The sequence below is a fragment of the Mus caroli genome, unplaced genomic scaffold (genome assembly GCF_978045245.1).
Source record: "Mus caroli unplaced genomic scaffold, Mus_caroli_1 scaffold_16, whole genome shotgun sequence".
NCBI lineage: Eukaryota > Metazoa > Chordata > Mammalia > Rodentia > Muridae > Mus > Mus caroli.
In genome coordinates, this window is record NW_028227271.1 from 76,876,012 (window position 1) to 76,898,984 (window position 22,973).

Sequence of the window (22,973 nt, forward strand, 5' to 3'; positions counted from 1 at the left end):
GACTGGGGATGGGGGGCAGAAGAGAAGACTTACGAATGAAAATTATATTTATTCTCCCAAACAAACTGTGGCAGGAACTCAAACAACAAGGTTTAAAATAACTACCAGGAACAGCCCGGGGCCAGACAGCATCTGGACCTCCTTCCCTTCCCCTAACCAGACTTGTTTCCAATAAGCAGGGGCCAGGACCAGGTTGGAAATGAAGGAGGAAAACGGCTGTAGGCGTGGGGTAAAGTCTTTTCCATAAGCAAGCGTTTTTGTTTTCCTGTTCCTGGATGCTTACTATATTTATCTCAGGCAGAGCTAAATTCCTCTCCCCCACTTTTGGCTTTCTTTTGTCTTTGCGCCTTTGAAATAATACACATCTACACACTCCCGCTGAACGGCTGCTGCTGTTTGAAAGGCGAGCCGTTTCTCTCACTTCAAATTAAATAACGAGTGGGTAAGACGGCTTAGTCCAGCTCTCAGAGGATGCTGAGAGCAACACTGGGACAAATCTCTAATAGCTGTACAGGAAAATTAACAAGATATATCAAAGAATGATGCTAGCTGGTGTTCAGGTGCACACCCCCACATATGTTAGCAAGGATTATTTTCAATTACTTTTCCTAGTGATCTATGGAGTAAATGCAATTAATTTGGAAATTTAATTCTCCGTCTTTAGGGAGGCAGACCTAGCAGTTTAACCAGATGATTTCCAAGCAGTGGCTTATAGGTGGGGTGTACGGCCGAGAGGAATGCAGGCACTGCCTTCCAGTAGGCGGAATGGGGGATGAGATGATAGCCTAACCCTCCCTCCAGACACACATTATTCTCAAGCCCCACGCCACCTGCACAGCTGAGCTGTGCTCATACTGATACATTGTAGGGGTGGCATCTTCTTCCCAGAGATGTAAGAAGGGGAATGGGAAGCCAGGGCTAGTGTCCGCCCTGAGGGCTGGGACAGTGAAGGGTAACAGGAGCCTTCCTCTCAGACAATGTGGTCAGACAGTGGAATCAACTTCCGGCTTCATTTTAAAGAAAGTGCACATGCTGGCTAGTTTTATGTCAACCTCAACACAAGCTAAAGTCATCTGAGAAGAGGGAACGTCAATTAAGAAAATCCCTCCATAACATCTGGTCTGCAGGCAAGCCTACAGAGCATTTTCTTGGTGTTTGATGGGGGAGGGCCTAGCTTATTGTGAAGGGTACCACCCCTGGGCTGATGGTTCTGAGTTCTACAAGAAAGCAGGCTGAGCAAGCCATGATGAACAAGCCAGTAAGCAGCACCTCTCCATGGCCTCTGCATCAGCTCCTGCCTCCAGATCCTACCCTGAGTTCCTGCCTTGACTTCCTTTGATGATGGGCAAAGATGTGGAAGTGGAAGCCAAATGAACCCTTTTCTCCCCAACTTGCTTAGGTCACTTGCATGGTGTTTCGTCACAGAGAGAGTAGCCCTAACAAGACAGTGGGGAAATGATGTGTGAGAGACAGAACTTCACGGTACCCACACAAGAAGCCATGTTTAAGAATCATCCCAGTGCTTTTGCAGTCTGAGGCAGGAGGCTCAGGGTGTTCAAAGTCAGCCTGTGTGTGTGTGTGTGTGTGTGTGTGTGTGTGTGTGTGTGCCCTCACTTGTATATTCACATGTGGGGGACCAGAGGTTTCTGTAAATATCCTTCTCCTTCACCCTCCATCTTCCATTCTGAGACAGATCTGGCACTGAACCTGGCGCTCGCTGTTTCAGTGAGACTGGCTGGCGAGCAAGGCCCTGGGATCCTCCTGTCTCTACACCCACAGTGCTAGGATTACAGACAAACCTGCTTACACATTGTACCCAGGACTGGCGTTCTATACTGTGGTCCTCATCCTTGCTCAGCAGGTGCTTTACCCACTGAGCCATCTCACCAGCACCCTTACCAATCACTGCACGTCCTCACACCTCGGAATCGATGGTTCAGATCTTACAGACATAACTTAGATCCGAGCAACTCCATCCTAGTGAGACTGGACATACTCTGATCACACCACATTGCCTTCCCTCGCTCACCAAGCAACCACGGGAATCCATATGGGATGTGAGCTGAGTGCTGGGAAGCACCCCACAGACGCAACTGTAAACATGATTCCACACCTCAGTTCCATCCAGCCACTCTGAGAAGCTGGGACAGACACACAGACCATAGTTACCTGAGCTATGACATCTGAGATTGAGGCACATCCCACCAGGAAACTGTATTTGTGTTTTAAGAGAATGCCAGCATGAGTCCACGCCTGCCGGAAAAAAAGAGAATTTTCAGTGAGACACAGCTGGGATTATGGTGTTTCTGGCATTACGGCTTACCAGGTATTCCTAAAATACACTCCACCCCTTAGGGTCATAGCAGTGGGTTTGCCAAGCCTTTTGCTGATATAAGTAACTTCATCTGGTGGCTAGCTTCATGCTAGATCAGAGTAGATGATGGCACACACTTATTCAGTAGCACTGATGGGGAGGTAAGCTGACTGGTTGGATTGGGTTGGTCTCTGGGGCTGGAAGCTGACTGACTAACAAGAGGGGAGGACACGAGAGCCCCCGGAGCACCCTTGATCCCTAAATTAGCTCTAGATTAGAGCTAAGGTTCCAAGGTGGTTCTGAGAGACTGACGTCATCAGGTCAAGAGCAGATCAGGGCTCTGAAAGAATGTGGTCTCCTGGATCTGAGCTGGTTTTGTGTGCCTGAGGGAGGCAAGGAGGAAGGCCCTAAAACAGGCAACCTGCAGCTCAGCCAGCAGCAGGTGGGGAGGGTGATGCTCGCTTACAACAGGATTTGTGTAAGAACTTTACGTCTTACCTCAATGGCCAAGTAGACCGACAGATTGCCGGTTAGATTTCTGTCACCTTGACACAAGCTAAGGTTCATCTCAGAGAGAGAGTCTCAAATGAGGAAATAGCTCTATTAGAATATGCTGTAGGCAAGTCTGTGGGGGTGGGGGCGGGAGAATGTTTTGATTGATGACTGATACAGAAGGGTTTGGCTCATTATACAGTTCCACTCCTAGACAGGTTGGCCTAGGTTGTATAAGAAAGTGGGCTGAAGAAGTCACAGGAAATAGGTCAGTAACTAGTGTGCCTTCATAGTCTCAGCTTGTTTCCTGCTTCCAGCTCCTGCCTTGGCTTGCTCAGTGATGGACTACAATCTGGAGTTGTGAGAGGACATTAACCCTTTCCTCCCCGAGCGAGCGGCTTCTGTCCATGATCTCCATCACAGCAACAGAAAGCAAACTAGAACACAGAGACATGTGATGGCGCCTGAGCAGAACAGGATGGACAAATCTCCAGGCCTAGGTTGAGAATTTGTGTAGCAGCGGCTGCCTTTACTCCCTTCTCCAGTTCCGAGGCCCCAACCTGTCAAATGTTTTTGTTTTTTAAATGTAGCTAACATTTGTAATAGCATTTTATAGGTTGTCTTGTTGTCTTAATGGCATCTGGGTGGAAAGCTGCATGACTTCTAGAAAATATCTCCCCAACTGAGTTATTAGGATTGTGCTGCAGGTATATACATGTGCATGTGCACATGTACAGATGTGTGTCTAGGTGAATGAGGGAGAGAGGTTCTTATAAAGGTTCTTATAAAGGCTCATTATTACAAATCTATATCTAAGGATAGGTAGACATATAGGCAGTAGATAGATAGATAGATAGACAGACAGACAGTTAGATAGGCCTAGAAGAATTCAGCTAGATATAGATATCAATAGATTGGTAGATGGATGGATGGATGGATGGATTGGTAAGTAGGTAGGTAGGTAGATAACAAAGCCTAGGATAACTCAGATAGATAGATGGATAGATAGATAGATAGACCGATAGATAGATATGAATGATGGATGGATGGATGGATGGATGGATGGATGGATGGATAAGGTAGATAGATAACCAAATGTCAGGACCAAGGTCTAAACATAAAATTTGTAGTTCTTATACAAAGAATCTGAAGTAAGTCTCTCTATATAGTATTTAAAATATTTTTATGCATGAATCAGTTTCTCACACATGAAATTGGGTGTATGATTTCCCAGATGTGGTACCATTCAGGGAACTTTTGGATTTTTGAGATTTGGGTCCGGGGTTTGGAGTGAGAGATGCTTAACTTGTGCTGAGCTTTAAAAATGCTGTTGTGGCAAATAAAACAGCTGGCAGGGGCCAGAAGGCAAAGCATCTAAGAGTCTGCGACAGCCTTCTATGAAAAGTCATGTGTTCTCAGAATTCACTGGGTAATTACCACTCTCTGTTTAGATCCTCTCTGCCAGGTTTCAGGAAGGACAGAGTGACATCACAGGCTCAGTCTGTCCAGCTCAAGCTTAACCCCTTCAGCATTGAGGCCTGACTGAGCTCCAGGCTCCTGTGCACAAGTGTGAGGACCATATGGTGCCTCTGACCTGTCCTTGGGTTTACCTCTCCATCAGCTCTCAGGGGCAACACAGCTGGCCAAAGTAGCGAGAGGAAACCTCTCACTGTCTGCTGCGCTGCCCACTGGTGGCTCAAGCCTCCCACCAACGGTAATTAACAAAGGATCCAATGGAAGACTTTATTATTAGCTACTACATGTTGTTAACTTTGTATTGTCTCTGTATAGCTACACCAAAATGAATAGAAATAAGCCTCATCTTCACTACCATGGACACAGAATTCATTAAGGTTCTTGGTCTCTATGATAAGACTGGTAAGCTAGTGACGACATGTCCCATCAGGATGTCCAGGAGAAGCACACCGTGAAACCTGTGTGTTCACACCACACAAGTAGCAAGTGTAGCCCCCATCGCCTGGAACTGAAATCAACCATGAAAAAGCATGTGATAACCGAATCAGAATGTTCAATTGTGCTTTCTTGCTGTCTGCTATAACTTGTGGCAAATGTATATATATATCATAAATTGATGAGAGACACTGGCTAACAAGCCCAAGGGTCAGTTGGAACCCACCTACACTGTAGGTAAAACCGATAAACTGCCGCGGGAATGAGCTTAATGGTTCCTCAGGAAAAAAATAAATAAAATTAATTAAAAATTAACATATATATTTATATATATAAACCCCAAAGAACTTAAAGTACGGACTCAAAAGGGTATTTGTACACTTGTATTCATAATTTTAATCACAGTAGCCAAAAATGGAGGCTACAAATGAGTAGATAGGCAAAATGTATCTACACCAGGAAACATTATTCTGCCTTACAAAGGAATGAAACCCTGGCACATTCTGTAACAGAGAGAGAACACTGACAATATCTAAAATGAAATCAGCCAGGCAGGAGAGAACGAACAATGTCTGAGTCCCCCGTGCAGTAACATAGTCACCTTCACAGAAACAGAAAGTAGAACACAGTCTCTGGGATAGAGCGTGGAACGGGAACAGTTGCCGCATGTAGAGAGGCCCTGGAAACTGACTGCGTAGAAACATGAGTGCTCTTCTACTATTGAACCAGACACACCAAAATACTTAGAATAGCGAATTCTATGATAGAGGCACTTGCCGTTAAGAAGGAAAGCCCACAGTTTCCTCCACTTACCATGGCATCCATAAAAGGGAAGGCAGCGAGATACAGGAAGGCCCTTCGTGTTTTGCTCCCCACAGACTCATCCACATGATGCAGCTTGTTGATGATGTAGTACCCTAAGTCACTGTAGGCTGCAGGGACCAAAACAAACGTGGTGTTTAGAAAAAGGAAGTTTACCTGGATTTTGTCTAGAAAACTTAAAATAGGTTTAAATGTCTTATCTGCCTTGTTGTAGAAAAGTCAGAAAAGCTGTAAGAGAATCATGTACAATCTCATTCATCTACTGGGGGTGGGCGTGGCTTACAGTGACCCGGTACTTTTATTAGTGTGTGAGGTAAGCATGTGAGTTTCACCACGCAGAGGAGGTCAGACTATACGCTCCCTCTAAACCTCAGCTATCCCTGAATATCGAAAGATGTTTAGTGAGCTGGTTTTCCTCTGGATCTGCTAAGTCTTTTTTTTTTTTTTTTTTTTTTTTTTGGTTTTTCGAGACAGGGTTTCTCTGTATAGCCCTGGCTGTCCTGGAACTCACTTTGTAGACCAGGCTGGCCTCGAACTCAGAAATCCGCCTGCCTCTGCCTCCCCAGTGCTGGGATTAAAGGCGTGTGCCACCACGCCCGGCCTGCTAAGTCTTGATTTACCCAACTTCTTATTGTGCACCTGTGATAGCATTTGGCTATTATGACGGAATGCTTGATGGGAATAGTTGAAAGTAAATACTTAAATACTATTAGGTATTTACCCAAAGGAAACTTATAGACTTTAGCGTGTGTCTGTCTTCCTCACAAGTTTTCAAGTGAGCTTGTGACACTTGCCAGTCAGTGCTCAGTGCCACTTCTTGGGAGGAGGGTGACCAATGCTGGAATTGTCCTATGCAGGAGAAAGTGATATGCAGTTGGTATTCTAGGAGTCCTGGGTCAAGACTTGTCATGGTGTGAGGCTGAAAGCAGAGGACATCCAACACACACATGTGTGGGTTGTATACAAACCCAACAAGCAAGAGAAAGAAAGAGAGGCAGGACTTGAGGACCTGACTCCTCAAAAGGGCAGGCTGTGCTAGCTTTGATCTCACTGACACAGGCTAAGACAAACCAAATCCAAGCTCTGCAGGGCTTTCCACGTGCTACCACATGGAAGTTATGCTCTCACAGCTGTGAATGTATAAACACGTGACACCCAGACAGGAATCTGACACAAGCGAGCTAAAGGGAAAAAGAAGAACCCCCCCCCATGCCAGCATTTGAGGGGCGACCTATCTCCCCACAAACTAGGCAGCGGAGATAGTGCTCCATCATCAGGATCAGTCTTGAGTCACAAGGATTTTGTGATACTGCAACCTTGAAAGTGGCCTTTAGGAAGGAACCTGAGACGTGTCACTGGGAACTGCAGAGGTCATACCGGACAAGAGCTGTGTTCAGGGGGTTCTCATGTCCAGAGAGCAAGGCAGGGTTGAGGTGAGAACCAAGAGACAGCTACAGAGGTGAAGATAGGCGTCAGGTTGGGAGAGTGGCATCTCTGTCAAGGCCACTGAGGGGCAAGAAAGGGAGCCCAGGGAGAGGACATCCTGAAGCAGAGATCCTTCTCTGAGGATGAGGAGATGAGACTTACAGCGAGGGGTGGGAAGGAGGCAGCTGTGTTCCCAGCTGTCATTTGGACCAGAAGCTCTGACAGAGATGAGAAGCAGACAGGTGGCCTGAACTGACCCTGGAAGGCAGCATGAGAGCTTTAGTCTGTAGTGAGGTAAGACACACATTCAGACCAGTGCTCAACGGATGGAAACTCAAAGCTCGGATGCAAGAGTCCTGCATCTCACACACAGTCTACGCTGGGAGGCAGAGCCATGGTCTCTTAATCACGGACACTATTTACTTGTGTATGTGTTTCTATGCAATCGACAGATGCTCACTTGGGCAGGGTCTTTCAAGGAGACCCCTACTCTGGCAGAAACGCCTGCAATAAAGGCAGAGATGGCACACGCAAGAGCACGGGGCTGCTATGAATAGCTGCGAGTGGAAATCCCTGGTAAAGGTTACGGTCCATGGAGCATGCCAGCTGACAGGACCCGACTCCCAGGATGATACTGAGGATCATGGGAGAGGGGAAGGCTGTGGGCCAGAGTGATGGTGACATGAGCAAACCATGTCTCCCTGAAGCTCAAACATCAAAATCCTAACCCCTGGACCTCAGACTGTAGCCATATGTAGCCATAGACTTATTGCAGATATATGATAAGGTCATATAGGAGTGGGTGGGTGACCAACTATATGACTAGTGACCTTGTAAAAGGGAGAGATTGGATACAAAGACAGCTACGTATGGGGTGTGGGTGGGGTGGGGAGGGGGGTGGGAAGTCCTTCTGAGGGCAGAGACTCGATGACACAGCTCCACACCAAAGGCTGCCAGGAAAGTCTCAGAACCAAGGAGCTGGCAGAGGGCAAGTTGCTCTTCAACGTGTTTAGAAGGAAGCAGGCCTGTCTGTACTTTGATCTCAGACTTGTGGCCTAAAGACCTGCCAGACTGTACATTTCTCTCCTTTAAGCTACACGGTCTGTAGTATTTTGATACAGCAGCCCCTACAAATGACTGCAGGTTGTTTCCAAGAAAGGTGCTTTTGTTTTAAGACTCCAGGGTCGTAGATGTGTGCAGCTCACAGCAGGGCATGTGATCTGCACCTGTTGCCTGGCCATAGGGAAATTGGCAGATGTGAACATCCAGACACTTGCAATAATGTATTTTCGATAAAGCAACAAGATGGAGCTTTTTTTGTAGGGTACCTGGGGTAAACAGAAATATGAATGATGGCATAGACCTGTGGGGTTCTTAAGCCTTTCTCTCAGCTCTGTCTCTGGAATGTAAGTACTGCCTTGTTCTTCCAGTTCCAGGGCCTGCCCAGCTCCCTGGGCCCGGCTTCAGGAGCATCTGGGATTCGTGGGTCCAAGGGTTAGTTTTCTAGCTTCTACTTTAGAACCTTCCTGTTTCAGCTACTGAAGAGGAAACCTGGGGACCAAAGACAGCCTTTTTTTTTTTCTCCAGATTTATCTTTTCTATGGTAGAGGAATCTGATTGTACCTCAGTAGCTGTTTCCACCCTAGACATTGTGTGTATAAAATCCCGGGACCTGTTTGCATCCCATTTCTCCTGTTCCCGGACTCCACTCTCTCGTGCCAGCTGTTGAGCTATTTCCAACCCAGCTGAAGCTGGTGGCTGTGGTGATTTGTGTAAGATGCTTTGCATATAGAGTCTCTGGTGACTGCTCTAGCTGCCTTGGCAATGTTCAGTGAGCTTCAGCTTCTAACCATTGCCTTACCAAGAGTGTTTTCTAACCACTGCCTTACCGAGAGTGCCCTGCAACAATTAAACAACATTTTGGAACAGATGCAAGCAGGCTTCATGACTGCAAACAGCAGCGGGACACTTGCTTGACCTATGTCCTGGTCGGACGCTTTAAACCAGATCAAACAAAGGGAGGAAGGCCCTAAAAACTTATAGATCCAATACCCTCAGCCAACGGAGGACAGCCCTTTTTGCAATCAGTTGTTCTCAAACCAGCAGGGCTAATAGTTACTGGTACTTATTGCAAACTATAAAATACTCACTTCAATGAAAGGCAGTATACAAAAGACAACTGAGGCCCCATCTATTTGAGTAAGTTATAATCCGCACATTTCCAAGGTGTAAAATTCTGAACACCTGACCTAATTCAAGTTCCTAAGGTATCAGTGTGTAAAAGCCTCTCTAGGACTATTTACTGACCCTTTGAGTCCTACTTATGAGGCCTTTGTAGGAGCGTGCAAGTTCATCCTGGGTTTCTAATGTATGTATTGCTTCCAAAGAGTGTGTACTTACTGGCTGATAAATCACATTTAAATCTCTTCGACAAATATGTGTTGAATGACTTATTCATATGAGGCACCGTGCCAGTCACCCAGCTGTGCAGGGGACAGCTTTCTGCATGAGGGCTGGGACACTGACATATAATTAGATTCCACTACTAAGTTCTGTACTATGAGTTGTTTATCTGGAAAGCACAGGGACGGGGCGGTGTGGGGGGGGGGGCGAACATATGGACAAGACCTTGGAGAAGAAAGATCCTGGAACCATGCATAATAATATAAGCAAGTAAACACGAGGTCATAACATGGCACCCAAGACTCACTGGTATACTTGGCAAAGTGGGACTCACAAGTTACTATGGCCGCCGGCTTCTCACCAGAGGGTACATTGTATAACTGAGTGAACAGGATATAACCCAGGTTGTGATAACTACAGATTAAACACATGGATGGACTCATCATGTCCAAAAGAAGTGATTGTCTAAGTGTCCTGAGTTTCTCCTGTCTCTATAGCAACACTCTGATTTCTCAGTTCCCTTTACCACACACTAAATAGTTCATGTGCCCACCCCTCGGCCCTGGGCTGGCCAGCAATGTGTTCCAGTCAGTAGGCTGCAAACAGTGTGGTGGTGTAATACCTCTGACTCTTGACTTCAGGATACTTGTGCCTCCACCTGCCACCTGGAGTCTAGCCACAGCCGTCTCAAAAAGGCCAGGCAATGGGGCAAAGCGACCGATGGACCGGACAGACAGACAAGGAAGGATACAGAGTGAGGATAAGAGCTCAGCAGAGGCCACTCGGCCACGCCCAGAGGGCTCCCTCAGCACCAGCACGCCCACATCCTGATTTCAACTGACAACAGGGGTGTGGGTCCAGAAAAGTCCAAAAGGATCACCCGCCCAGTGATCTGGAGAACAAGAGAAACAAACATTTGCTTTCTAAGTCACCGAGAGTTCTGCGGTGGCTTTTGTTTGCTGCCTTGTTTGGTTTTGTTGGTTTAAGACAAAGTCCCAGGAGGTGCAGGCTGGCCTCAAACTCACTCTGTCATGAGGATGTAATTGATATTCTGGTCCCCTCTGCATCTACCTCCCAAGGAGGATCACAGGTGTGCAGCATCACATCTGGACATCAGATCCAGAGCTCTGTGCATGCTTGGCAGTTCACAAACTGAGAGGCATCCCGTCCCCGCGGTGGCTTTTCAGATAATAAATGAAACTGATTATTCCTAACACTCTGACCGGTGAGGCTTTCCATGTGGATCCCAGCATGGCTTCATAGGGTGAGTCTGTGATTCATGAGTAAGCAGGAAGTCCAAAAAGGTAAGACAGACAGACAGACCCAATCTAGAAATTAGTAGAGATCATTTTAGTTCCCCATGGTAAGAGTCCATGCATATTCAGTTCCCCTGCTGGCTTCCTTGGCTCCTCCAGAGCATGAATCAGGCTCCCACTGGGAACAAACATACCAAAAGCTAAACCCACAGCAACAGGTCCCTCTGTCCCTATGAACAAGGAAGTCGCAAGCCTCACAATGTCCTTGGAGGTGAAAATAACATGGGCTCAGGGCACACTAACTACAACATCGGGTCATTGACCTGTCCTCGAGACAGGTTGGGTGTCACCTGTACCGTGATTACCAGGCTTAACTCAAGGATCGTGGTGGCAAACCCTGTCTCTCTCTGGTGAGTCCAAGGAAGAAGTCACAGCTATGGTTAAAACTCCAGAGGGATGATGCTAAGTGGCAGCCACCCAACAAATATGTCTGAAGTTCCTGCAAGTCTAGCTAGAGCCAGGCTGTGGGTGTGCTCGGAGCTGACAGGAACTTGACAGATAAGGAATCTTCTAGATTTAAAGCCTGCCAAATCTGACAGAGTTCCAGCTGTCTCCTCTTGCTCCCATGGCATGAGGCCTGAGTTGCTCAGGTGCCTCTGAGGAAGAACAGGGACCATCATTCCCTGACAAGCTTTCCTGGGGAACGGCCTATGTGTCGGGTGGAATCTGCTCCAGCTATGTCCAGTGATGAAAAGACAAAAGAAACCCAGAAAACCACAAGCAGGACACACAAGGAAGAAGTCGACGTTAGCTACTGTACATGCAATGAGAAGGACCCACGACAGGTTCTTTCCTTTACTGGGACAAGAACAATTAATAACAGATGGTACTACAAGAGTGTCTAGGGACCACAGTCGTGTAGCCACTAACTGGTGCACAGAGATGACATCGGGTTGAGGAACCTAAGGTGCTACATCTGTAGCCAGCTAGTCAGATATAGACATGGTTCAACTTGAAGCCCCTCCCAGTGAAGATGATCCCCAGGGATTGGCAGGTCATCAGCACCAGTACTGCAAAGACTAGCATGTTCCAGGTCACTCAGCTGAAGTCAACACTGGTTGTGACGGGGTTCTGCAGTCTCTGGAAACATCACTGAGTGCCACACAGTATTAAAAAAAAAAAAAAAAAAAGACCTTAGAGACCTGACTAAACAAGGCATCAGTTCACACCAAGGTCATAATGCATAGTTTCAAAACATAGCTGATTTTTCTAAATGTGAAATAAGATTTTTAGAGACCATGAGGTTTAAAAGATGCACGTTAAGAACATAGTGACCTCTGTTAGTTAAAGCTATATTGAACAAACACTAGAGTAAACACGGATAGCCTTGAGGCGTCACAAAGGTGCGGAGGGTGATAAAGACATACGGAGTATTGGGCACCCTATCACAACACTTCCCTTAATGGCGTCCTCTCTCTTTACTGATCTTCCCCGATGCCTGATGATCTCCCAACACCCCCACCACCCCCACCCCCACCCCCGCCTCTCTGCTTTCCATTCTTCCAGCAGATCCCTTCCCAGGCTCAGGCTCTAAGCTCTGCTCCCTCGTTATATGGTCTGGCTTTAGCACATGTCAGCCACCCTCCACCTGTTACATTCAGGTCTAGACTCAGTTTGCCCTGTGTCCTCTGTGTTGCAAACCCATGGCAGTGCCCACCTTCTCTTCATTTCCTTTACAAGCGCTTGCCCTTTGTGTTATGGCTTTCAGGTCCTAACTCTTCTCAAGTCTCAGGTGGGAATGGTCCCTGCTTTGCTTTGGTTTACTCTGTTATCTTTCAACGCTCTCTTGGGCAGAAATTGGCTTATGCTAGAGCTCTAGAAATGGATACTGCTCTCTCTCTCTCTCTCTCTCTCTCACACACACACACACACACACACAAACACACACCCCTTCCCACTGGCTACACCTACTTAGGGAGGGCATACAGCTGGCCTTTGTGTCTTTTGCACACATTTCCTTCTAGTTACTTAAGGTTCTGGGATGCTAGCATGATCTGCTCAGCCCACATTCCATTGGGCACCGAGAGGGGTGACCTGGTCACTTTGAAGTGGAACAGTGGTAAGCCTAACTCTTGTTCTTCTATAGTCCCGGGAGGATCATTTATGGAGTGGCATCTCACCGTTCAAAGAGGAAGACAGATACTGGTTATACAGAACAGTGCATTTCCCACAGGTAAAATGTCCCACATTCCGTTCTTAGCATTACCACGTAGGAAAATGGATGAACTCTGCCAGCAAGAACGTCCATTTAGTGTAAAGAAGGCCTCGTGCTGGGGACGTCTTAAAGAGTGAAACCAACTCGTAAAGAGCAAAGCAAAAAGGAAGCACAAATTTGGCCATTAACTGAAAACAGAGCAGAAAAGGTATGGCAGGGCTAAAACTGTGAATCAATGCTACACAGAAATAGTAGACATTAATAGATAAGAAAAGTGACTACTGGGAACCTAGATACAGACAGACAAGACAGTGTAGAGACTGGGTGAGAGCTCACAGACTCTTGAAAGAAGAACAAGGAAAGAAAACGTGCAAAGATGCCTGAAGCACAAGAGCAGGCATGGGACAGATCAACATTTTGGTTGCCAGCCGGGCAGCGGAGGGAAAATCCCGAGAATCTAAATGTAGGCGTTTGAAACCAACTGCTGTGTGCTTCCCTGGAAAGCAGGATGAGCATTTGTTTGATGGGAGGAAGAGAAGTATTAGCTATAAAAACAGGTCAAGAGTAATAAAATAATTATTTAGTGTAAGTGGGATAAAGAGCACCTTTGATTTAATTTTAAGATCATATCATTTTAAAATTTCATTTCTAAATGGAGAAACCAATGGTCTGGGGCTACATCTCAGTCAGGAGAATGCTTGCCTGCCATGCTTGTGACTCTGTGGTCTAGCCCCCATTGCCTTATAATACCAGAGTTCGGAAGGGCAAGATAGGAAAATCAGGAGTTCAAGGTTAATCTCTGCTATAGAACACGTCAGAGGTGCTTTGTATTCCAGAGATCTTCTTTCAAAAATACAATCTAATATAATACAATGCTACATCTTAGACTCAACATTTTCCTTATGACTGCCAATAACAGTCTGCTCAGCTTCTCTTTCTTGGTAGTTGTCAGATAGTCTCATCCAACTGGGCCAAAACTGGGAAAGCTGGATTTATTTAGGGCACAGATAAAAAGACTAATAGCAAGAAGAATATACTTTACTCCTTTAGACAAGACCCTTGTGTTACAATGCACGCCATCTCTCAGTATATGCACCTTCTTTGGAAATGGCTCCGATGCAGCAGCAGGAATGTTTCCTCCTAACATTCACCACAAGGGTGTGTGATGTGGATAGAAAGAAAGGTGCTGTCACCACTCCCTGCGTCCTTAAGCACCACTGAAATGGCCATCTCAGGGCCCGGCTGGGTACACCATCAGCCAGCCTCTCCTCTGCACTCCTCTTACAACAAAATCCCCTGCCATCTTAGAAAGGAAAACCACCAAGGCCTTTCCCCTGTTGACTTTCTGATTCACAATTCCGTGAGCAAACACCGGCTTTCTGCGAATGAATACACTATAAGTGCTTTGGTTAATCCTCTGGCTCCTTTACTTTGTGACATTCACGCTTCTCATACAACCTGCAGCCACTTAAGGCACACAATGGGCCTAGGAAGCACCACTCGAAGGGCTCTGGGCAACCAGCTTCCATAGATGAGCCCTGCTAATTTTATGCCAGTTAGACAGAGCTATTTTAAAGTCAGGATACTCTGAAACTGCACCTCATGAGGCTCTAGGGTCACCAAGAAGGCCCCAGAGGAAGCCCTGCTCTGATACAATGTGCTTTTCCTAGGTCTTCAGAAACCTGTACACAACCGCTGTAGCCAGAACCTAGCTTTCTTGTTTCAGGGTTTTTAGTCATGCTTTTGAATAAAGGAGCGCCCAGGAACCCTGGAGCAAATTAATTTCAAAACCTGTCATTGGCTGGTTCTCAATACTGATAAGCATGAGTTCACTATAACATCCACCATACCTTTCTTCTTGAGTTGCGGCCATCTTGTCTACCTCCTAGGTACAGGCACCCACTAATAAAAAAAAAAAACACTCACTCTCTGACTCTGGGTATCAGAGGCACAAAACTACAGCATTTCAGGGAAGGAAAATTGTTTTAAAATGTTACTGATCTAGGAGTACAGACTCCATTCCTTCTTCTATCTGAAGTCTTCATGAGAAAGGTTTAATAATTGCTGAAGAAGCCACTTAGCCTACAACTATATTAAAAACAATTGAGAAGAAAATGAAATGACCAAACCGAAATGCTGAGAAGGCAGGAGTCTTACCTATCAGGGTGTGGAAGATGGCGGCGATGGCACCGGCCACCACCATGCAGAGGACGGCTTTGGCCCTGTCTCTCTTGCTGTTCACAAACACCAGACCCACATTTTTGAAGTCACTCATGGGCCCTGTGAAGAACTTCATCAAAGAATACGCCAGCCCGTAGCTGGCCAGCATCTCTACTGCATCCTCCTTGACTGCAGCGATGCCCCGGTTCAAGGCCTGTGAGGGAGAGAAGAGCCAAGGCAAACATAAGACACAGAACCACATCTCTGCAGAGTCCCACCACCAACATGGGACTTGTGTTTCCCGGGGAAACGGTGGGCAGTGTGCGGAGTGAATCTACTCCTAAGTTTATAGAAAATACTGGCTTTTCTGGTTTGGTCCACATTAGCTTCAGTCTGAGCACTTCTCAGGGGAGGTGATATTTGCCCATTGGGAAAGCAATCAACCCAACAAGTGTTTGTAGCAAAAGATAGTTCTAAGAGCTATCACTTAAAAGGGGATGTTTGGAACTCCTAGCCTGGTGTAGTAACTCATGCCTGTAATCCCAACACACTGGAGGTTTTTGAGTTCTAGTCCAGCCTGGGCTACTCTGCTAATATTCACCTCCACACGTTCACCTGACCCCTTTTCTCTGGTCCTCATTCTCCTCCTAGAATATCCCTGTTTTGCTTTCCTGTCACATGTGTGCGTGTGCAGTTACATCTGGATCCACATAAGAGAAGCATGTTGTATGTAATACACTATCCCTCTTTTCTCTGTCACCCTCTCTTGCTCCTGGCTATCCCCTCCCTCCAGACCTTTTCCTCCCTTCCCACAGCAGTTACCCATTTTTACAATGGACGTTACTGTTAGAGCAACTTTAAGTTCTTGGAAAGATGAGTGGAAAATGACAGGTTTCTCCACAGGTGTGTCCCCACAGCCCACAAGCACAGCAACCCCCCAACCATCAGCATCCTGGCCCAGAGAGGGACCCTGTATAAGTGATGTCCCTGTACTGACACACAGCCATCACTCAACTTCAGTCTGTGTCCTAAAGTCTAATGACATGCATCTGCCATCACAGAGTCATCACTAACGACACCCTAAAGCTTTTACCCATTGTGTCCGCTCTTCCGACAAACAGACACATAGACACATTCATAAAAGCGATATTCAGTCCGCTGGCTCAAAACAGAGGTGCATTTTTCTGGTCTGTTCCATTTCTACTTAACAGATAGTGGTTCATAATTTTCTCCATAAACAGCTGTGGCGCAGCCTAAGTGCCACTTTGCAATACTCCTTAGAGGTGGCGTCAGAGAACTAAGTGGACCAACGACTTCACGAAAGAAGCAAAGGCTGGACCTGCCTACCAAATCCAAGATGGCTCTACAAACATATAATATAATATTTAAGAATCAGTACACCAAATGTTTAACAAAGCAACTCATTCAATGTTTCACTGGCTCTAAGGCTGTGAATTGTAAAACATGCTGTTTAGTTTATGCACCACTAAGCAGGGATGAGACCCTTTCAGGTACGATTGAATATCAACTGCTTATAAAATGTATTCAGACTGCAGACATGCTATGATGAGTGAGTATGTGCATTCACGCACATGTGCACACACGCACATGCTGGGTCATTTCGTGAGTCTCTACTATAACACACTATCTGTTTAGGCTTCTCAGGAGGACAGAAGAAATGAGCAAGACCCAGGGGCTCCGATTCCTGGAGACATTGCTTCATCATCTTTACTAGAGATGCTGCCGAGTCAGGTGGCGGACACTTATGGAGCAAAGCATTCAAGCAAGGCTCTACTGGGAGGTGGGAGCCGCACTTGCTGCCAAAGCTGGAATTATAAAGCTAGCTTTTGACAACTGTTCTTTGAATTCGTTTCTTCTTCCTTGTACTTGAACTTTCCCCCAAAAAACTGTTTGGAAAACAGTGATAACTTTTTTTTTTTTTGAAACAAACTTTTCCTTCTGTCAAAATGAATCAAATCAAATACCTTACTTAACGCCATAGGGAAAACTAAAAACCTAGTTACTGATGCCCTGGGGATGGATCTTGCGTTTGATACGAGGGCTCCCACTATGCTTCTGAGCTTACCAACTTGATCACCTATGCAGTTAGTCCAGTGGGAATCCGAGGTGCAGGTCTCACAGATCCCCAGGTGGCAGGAACCCAAGAGATAGGTTCTCCTTATGAGGACTAGCTCCTTGCTTCTACGGCCACTTCTGGTACAATTCCCCACAGGATTTGGAAGTAGACCCCAACAGACACCAGTCTTTGCTCTCCTGCCTCACCCCCATCCTGCTGCTGCACCCCTCTTCAGAAAGCATATGCTCACGAATTCACAGTGTTCAGTTCAGGTCTTGTGAACAGTTTTGAATAGCTTCTTAGCCTCCCAGAGCCTGTATAATCCACAGTACCAATGTCACACCATGGAATGCCTGCTCAGGTCTCATAACTGGTCTAGTTGAAACCTTCCCCCCATCTTTCCTCTAATCTATGGTTTTTGATTTTTAAATAAACATGTATTTATTTAGTATGTGTGCATGTGTGTATACATGTGTGTACACACATGACAGGTCATGGATCTGGAGGTAAGAGGGCAACCTGCAGAAGTGAGGTCTCTTCTACCATGTAGGTTCCCGGAACTGAACCAAACTTGTCAGGCTTGGTGGCAAACACCTTGTCCTGCTGGGTTGTCTCACCAGCCCGTGGACTGTTTGTTTCTAGAGCATAAAAGCATGTTAAAATTTAAATGACATTATCTAGCACAAGCTTCAAACACACTTAGTAGCATGCCTATGTAATGTTTTCTTGACAAGCATTAGATTTTTTTTGTTTAAAAAAAAAAAAACCAAACAACAATCACTGCAACCCATCAGCTGTGGCTGCACTTCTATTTCCACCAACACTTCCTGAGCTGAGTCTTAAACCTGGAGCTGAAGCATGTGGGAAGGGCAGAGCTAATGATGGCTGTCCGCAAGGTTGGGAAGTTTCAGTAAGGCCAACAATTATGGCACTTTGAGGAAAGAGCATGGGGTTCACCCAGGCAGAGGTCAGCAGGAATCTGTTTCTATCATTTAACTGCTGAGTGGGTCACTCAGAACCTTGGAAGAGAGAGAGGCAGGCTGTGCACGGGAGCACCAAGCAGTTACTACACTAGAAAGGACGCCGGGAGCAAGGACTTGTAATTATGAGACACTGCCGCCTGTGAGACATCCTACTGATCTACGGCCAAGGTGTTCAATGCTTCATTAAAACAAAGCGTATCCTGATTCTAATATGAAAGATGCATAAGAAGCTGCAGGCTTAAGGACATGGGCTACCTTAATGTCTTATTGCTTTCTATTCCCATTTGTAGCAACTTCTTTCAATCTGTCCAATTTATTAATTTCATGATTTTATCGATAGAGGAAGCATTGCTATTACTGGTCGTTTCATGGGCTTTGTTGCATGCACCTTTAGTCTTTGCAATTATTCTTTACCCATCTGTAATAAGATTATTTTCTTCTATTTTATGGCTTTGTTTGCACGCTTGACTTTTTAACTTAATCTTCCTGGCTCTTTTGAGAGATGGATTGAAATGAACTGTCCTCTGAACAGTTTACATTCCTTCCAAACCACATACGGGACAAATCATCCATCTCCCGGTATTTGTGATGACTTCTTACCACCTGGCTTCTTACCACCCCTTAGGCTTTGAAGTGTCCTGCAGCCACCTGCTGTGTGAAAGTCTGTCTCCACCCCGCCCCTCTTTCATTTATCATACTTTGCCTCTGTCTTCCTGAGCTCTGGGGAGCAGGGACCTGCGTTTACTGCTTTATCCCCAGAACCACAGTTTGGCAGGGTATCCCATGCACGGAAGAAGGACAGACAGGCTGGAGAATGTGATAAACATGTATGAAGTATAAACATCCACTGTGGTGTGGACTGAAGAAAAGCAATGTGCCCATGAGCTGAGCAGTTCTAGGAAGAGCTCATCTGGAGAGACAACGGAACCCCTATAAGGTAGCAGTGGGACTGACACCAGGAGAGGAGGCAGCTGGATGAAGGACCATGGGGAAGGCCTGGTGGGGGTGGGGGGCAAGGAGCGCTAAGGAGCAAAGCGCAGACAACGAGGATTGACAAGAGCAGATCACCCCAGAGAGGGGAAGAAGGTAGTTCTGTGACAGGAGTGGTCTGGAGAGAGAAGGGCAGAAGCAGACCTAGAGCTCTGACTAGAGGTGGTGGCATGGTAGGGTAGTACGGACAGATAGAAGCACACAGTTTGGGGGACAGTGGTCTTGAACAAAGGGGAAAACAGATGAGCAGTGCGGTGCTCACTAAGATGGGGACAGTGGCTGAAGGAGATGGCTGGCCATGTGGCAACAACATTTAAAGCTAGTAGACTGTGAGATCCTCTGGGAGGCTATAGATAGAAAGGAAGGGAAAGCCAAGATTCCTCCGTGTGTGTCTCTAGGGATAAAAACCAAAACCCGTCAAGGGCATGCAGGCCTCTAGGTCCTGCTGGCACGTGACTAGGCTGCATTGCAGAGCTAACTGAGTAGGTCAGAGGGTTCTGGCAATGCTGCTCGAAACCCAGCGATATCTTAACCCAAGTCCAGAAGAGGCTGCAGTGGCTAGGGAAGAGAAATAGCCGTGGCCTTAAAATTCAGCTCAAAAAAAGTACCCAGGCGTCATCAGGACGAATGAGGCCTTCATGATGTCAGAATTAGGTTCACCTGTGAGTTCAAGGCTGGCTCTTAAACCTTTCTAGTTTCCCAAAGCAAAGGCACTTGAGTGTAGGCTGTGGCCAGACCTAACAGCTCCCCAGGACATGTAAAGGTGACACTGCCCCTTGCTCACAGTTCAGACCTAGTCCCACACGGAACAGCACTGGTCTTTCCTCAGACTTCAGGCCCCAGCAGCAGTGCAGAGTGTGACTTACGTAGCAGCTTCCCAGAAACACTGACGGCCTTCGGGTACCTGCCCTATCCTATTGTGTCCCCTACCCTAGCACTCTCCAGACTCATGGCTGCCTACGTGCTGTTTTGTTTTTTGATACACCAAGTTCTCCAGACCACAGAACATTAAGTAAAAACTACCCTCCCTCCCGCTCCCCAGAGAAACACCTATGAAATCTCACAGGTCTGAGCTGACCGCTCCAGATGAACTGTCTAGGACAGGAAATCCTAAACTCCTCCAATTTTTTTTTTAAAGATTTATTTATTTATTATATGTAAGTACACTGTAGCTGTCTTCAGACACTCCAGAAGAGGGAGTCAGATCTTGTTACAGATGGTTGTGAGCCACCATGTAGTTGCTGGGATTTGAACTCTGGACCTTCGGAAGAGCAGTCGGGTGCTCTTACCCACTGAGCCATCTCACCAGCCCCTCCCCCAATGTTTAACCTGGGATCTGGGAGATCAGACAAGTCTGCTAAGCTGCAGACAGCAATCTTTCAGGATAAGTCACCCGTTCCCTCAAGCCTGCTGTCATCCCACACCCGTGACAGTTCAGGCCGTTCTTATGAGCCACCTCCATCAACACAGAGAAGTCGTCTGCAGATATCTCCACTCTACTCTTACGCTGCGTCTGCAAACCTCGACTTGGAGAACTGCTGAAGCCCAGTCCAGAACACAGCCAGCTGCTAGGGTGGTCCCAGCCTCCATGGGGCTGAGTAGCTCGGCCATTTCTGATCCCGCTTATGGTAGCCCTCATTCAGTTTAGAAGGACTCGGCCTCTAGTTCTTCTGTAATGAGGCCATCAGGTGAGACTAAATTTCTGATTGCTTGTTCCCTGACACCAGAGAACTAAACAAAACACCCGTGTCCCCGGCCTTTCCTCACCGCTTCACTGCAGTTACAACATAAAGGCTAGTCTCAACTGGTAGGTCAAGGGATATCTATCTAGGGCCTGGCTTAGATATCCTCTAAACTACTGTGGGGCCTTGTTCATATCCACAGCTTCCTTTTCCTGTTTGACCTGGCTTCTTCCTATCAAGGTTTACGTGGGCATATCTCAGAAAGAAACCTCTTGACTAGCCACCCTCTTCTCTCTGCTTCTCTCCTTCCTGTTCTGCAACCATCTATACACAGCCCAGGTCCCCCACCCCAGCCCACCCCCACCCCCCAGCTGCACAAACCATGTGCACTGGGCTCACCTTGAAGCACAGTCTGACTTGGCTTATTTGCCATCGATTCTCATTATTTACTTAATACCACGAATGTCTGAGTGTAACACAGGAACAAAGATGAATGATCTATCTATATATGAGCTCCTACATGACCATTAATGGGTAGAATCCCAGCTGTGGGCTTGGTTTTATAGGTTACAAAGAAAAAACCAAAAACAATTCGTGGTAGATTTTTATGGATTTAAAATATGCCAAGTGATGGCAGGTAGACAGCCCTGTCCTTGCGGTTCTGATATTTTCCGGGTGGACAGACAGGGTGTCCCCTGATATTTCTGCTCTGTCACACTCTGGCCCCACAGGACTGGGCACCCAGCTGGCTCTCAGCTGTAGTCACAGGGACACAAATAGAATGCAGCACTGGGCCACATGATTAGCCTTGTAAGTGTAAGACTCAGACATCGGGTTTTTCCTACCCCTCCCCCCTTTCACTTGCTTTAGAAGTGTCTGAAAAGAGGGCAAACTATTCCCTGACAGAGTCAAATCATGTTGAGGAATTTACTTAAGAAGAAAATCAAGCTTAGAGGATAAGACCTAGAGCCAATGTGAGAGCCAGCTAAGAGCTGAGTTGCTGGGCTGGTAGTCTGGCTCAGAGATAGAGTGCTCACCTAGTATACAGGAGACCTCGGTTCAACCCCGGGAACAGCAAACACACCCACAAAAATAGAAGGTGAGTGAGCCATTGTGGCTCTCCAAGTTCTGATGAGAGGGATGGGGAGGGAACAGGGTATTCAAGATGGATGGCTATGCAATTCAGTAAGTGCCTAGAGCTCAGGGCTCCACCCCCGAAGTCCAGGGCCTTATCAGAAAACTCATCTCCCTGGTCATTCAGAAATGGCTTTTCAGGTTCTGCAAGGTTTCCAGTTGGGGTCTGATATTCATTGCTGAAAGTCCCGCTTTTATGTTTTATTTTTTTAGTAAGATGTTCCTTCATATGTCTCACCTTGGGTTTAGAGGAAGTCGTAGGGCTTACAGGCTAGACAATCGTCTGTTTTGTGTGGAGATGGTCCAGGCTGTTTTCTAAGCCCTTTGATAATAGATGATTTCTCTCTCTAAAGCTGCAGGGTGTCTGTTACCCCCATCACACCATGAAACAGCTAAAGTGTAGTTTAAAAATCTTTCCGGAATTCGACATCTTCAGGAAGGTGATATCTGTATCGGGACCAGCACGGCTAGCTAGGCATAGCCACCTGTGGGGTGACTGGGATAGCCAGCCACTGGGGAGGGCAGTCCTCCCCAGGAGTCCGGGTTCCTGGATCCTGTACTTTTCCACTGTTATTGTTCTGTTCATCTGTATTTTAAAAAGTGGTTGGAGTTAAATTGGATCATTTGTCTTCCCAGTAGTTTTCCAGCTCCACTTTATTTTTTCAAGGATCTATACAGCTCTGTCTAGCTGGAGCTCCAGCCAAGAGCTTGACACCCACACATGAGGCTGTGGTTTGAAGGGAACAGCAGGCAAATGAGCCTGGTCTCTTCAGCAGTCAAACAGGGCTCTGCTCTGTAGGTCCATATTTAGTGCTTCCTGAAAACCCCGAGATGACCTGGTCCAGACAAAAGGCGACACTGATGTCACTGCCATTTGTGATCCATAGAGAAGAGCTTATAAAAAAACAAAGAACCAATTTGAGAGGCAAAAGCTGGCAGATTCCTGTAAGTCCCTGGTCTATGTGGCAAGATCCAGGCCAGCTAAAGCTACACAGTGAGACCCTGTTTCAAGATAGATAGATGATAGATAGATGGATAGATAGATAGATGGATAGATAGACAGACAGACAGATGCCAACCACCAGACAAGGTATAATAAAGTGAGACCT

At 46.6% G+C, this 22,973-nt stretch overlaps 1 protein-coding gene across 1 annotated transcript in view; it reads right to left on the bottom strand.

The window, feature by feature from the left end:
• The window catches only part of Ankh (ANKH inorganic pyrophosphate transport regulator), a 127,185-nt gene that overhangs the window by 35,526 nt on the left and 68,686 nt on the right, over positions 1-22,973 (bottom strand). Inside the window, exons 2-4 of the mRNA XM_021183678.3 lie at positions 14,996-15,212; positions 5,531-5,649; positions 2,170-2,253 (exon numbers count right to left, since the gene is read on the bottom strand). Of these exons, the coding sequence (XP_021039337.1) occupies positions 2,170-2,253; positions 5,531-5,649; positions 14,996-15,212 (420 nt within the window). The remainder of the gene's footprint in view (positions 1-2,169; positions 2,254-5,530; positions 5,650-14,995; positions 15,213-22,973) is intronic.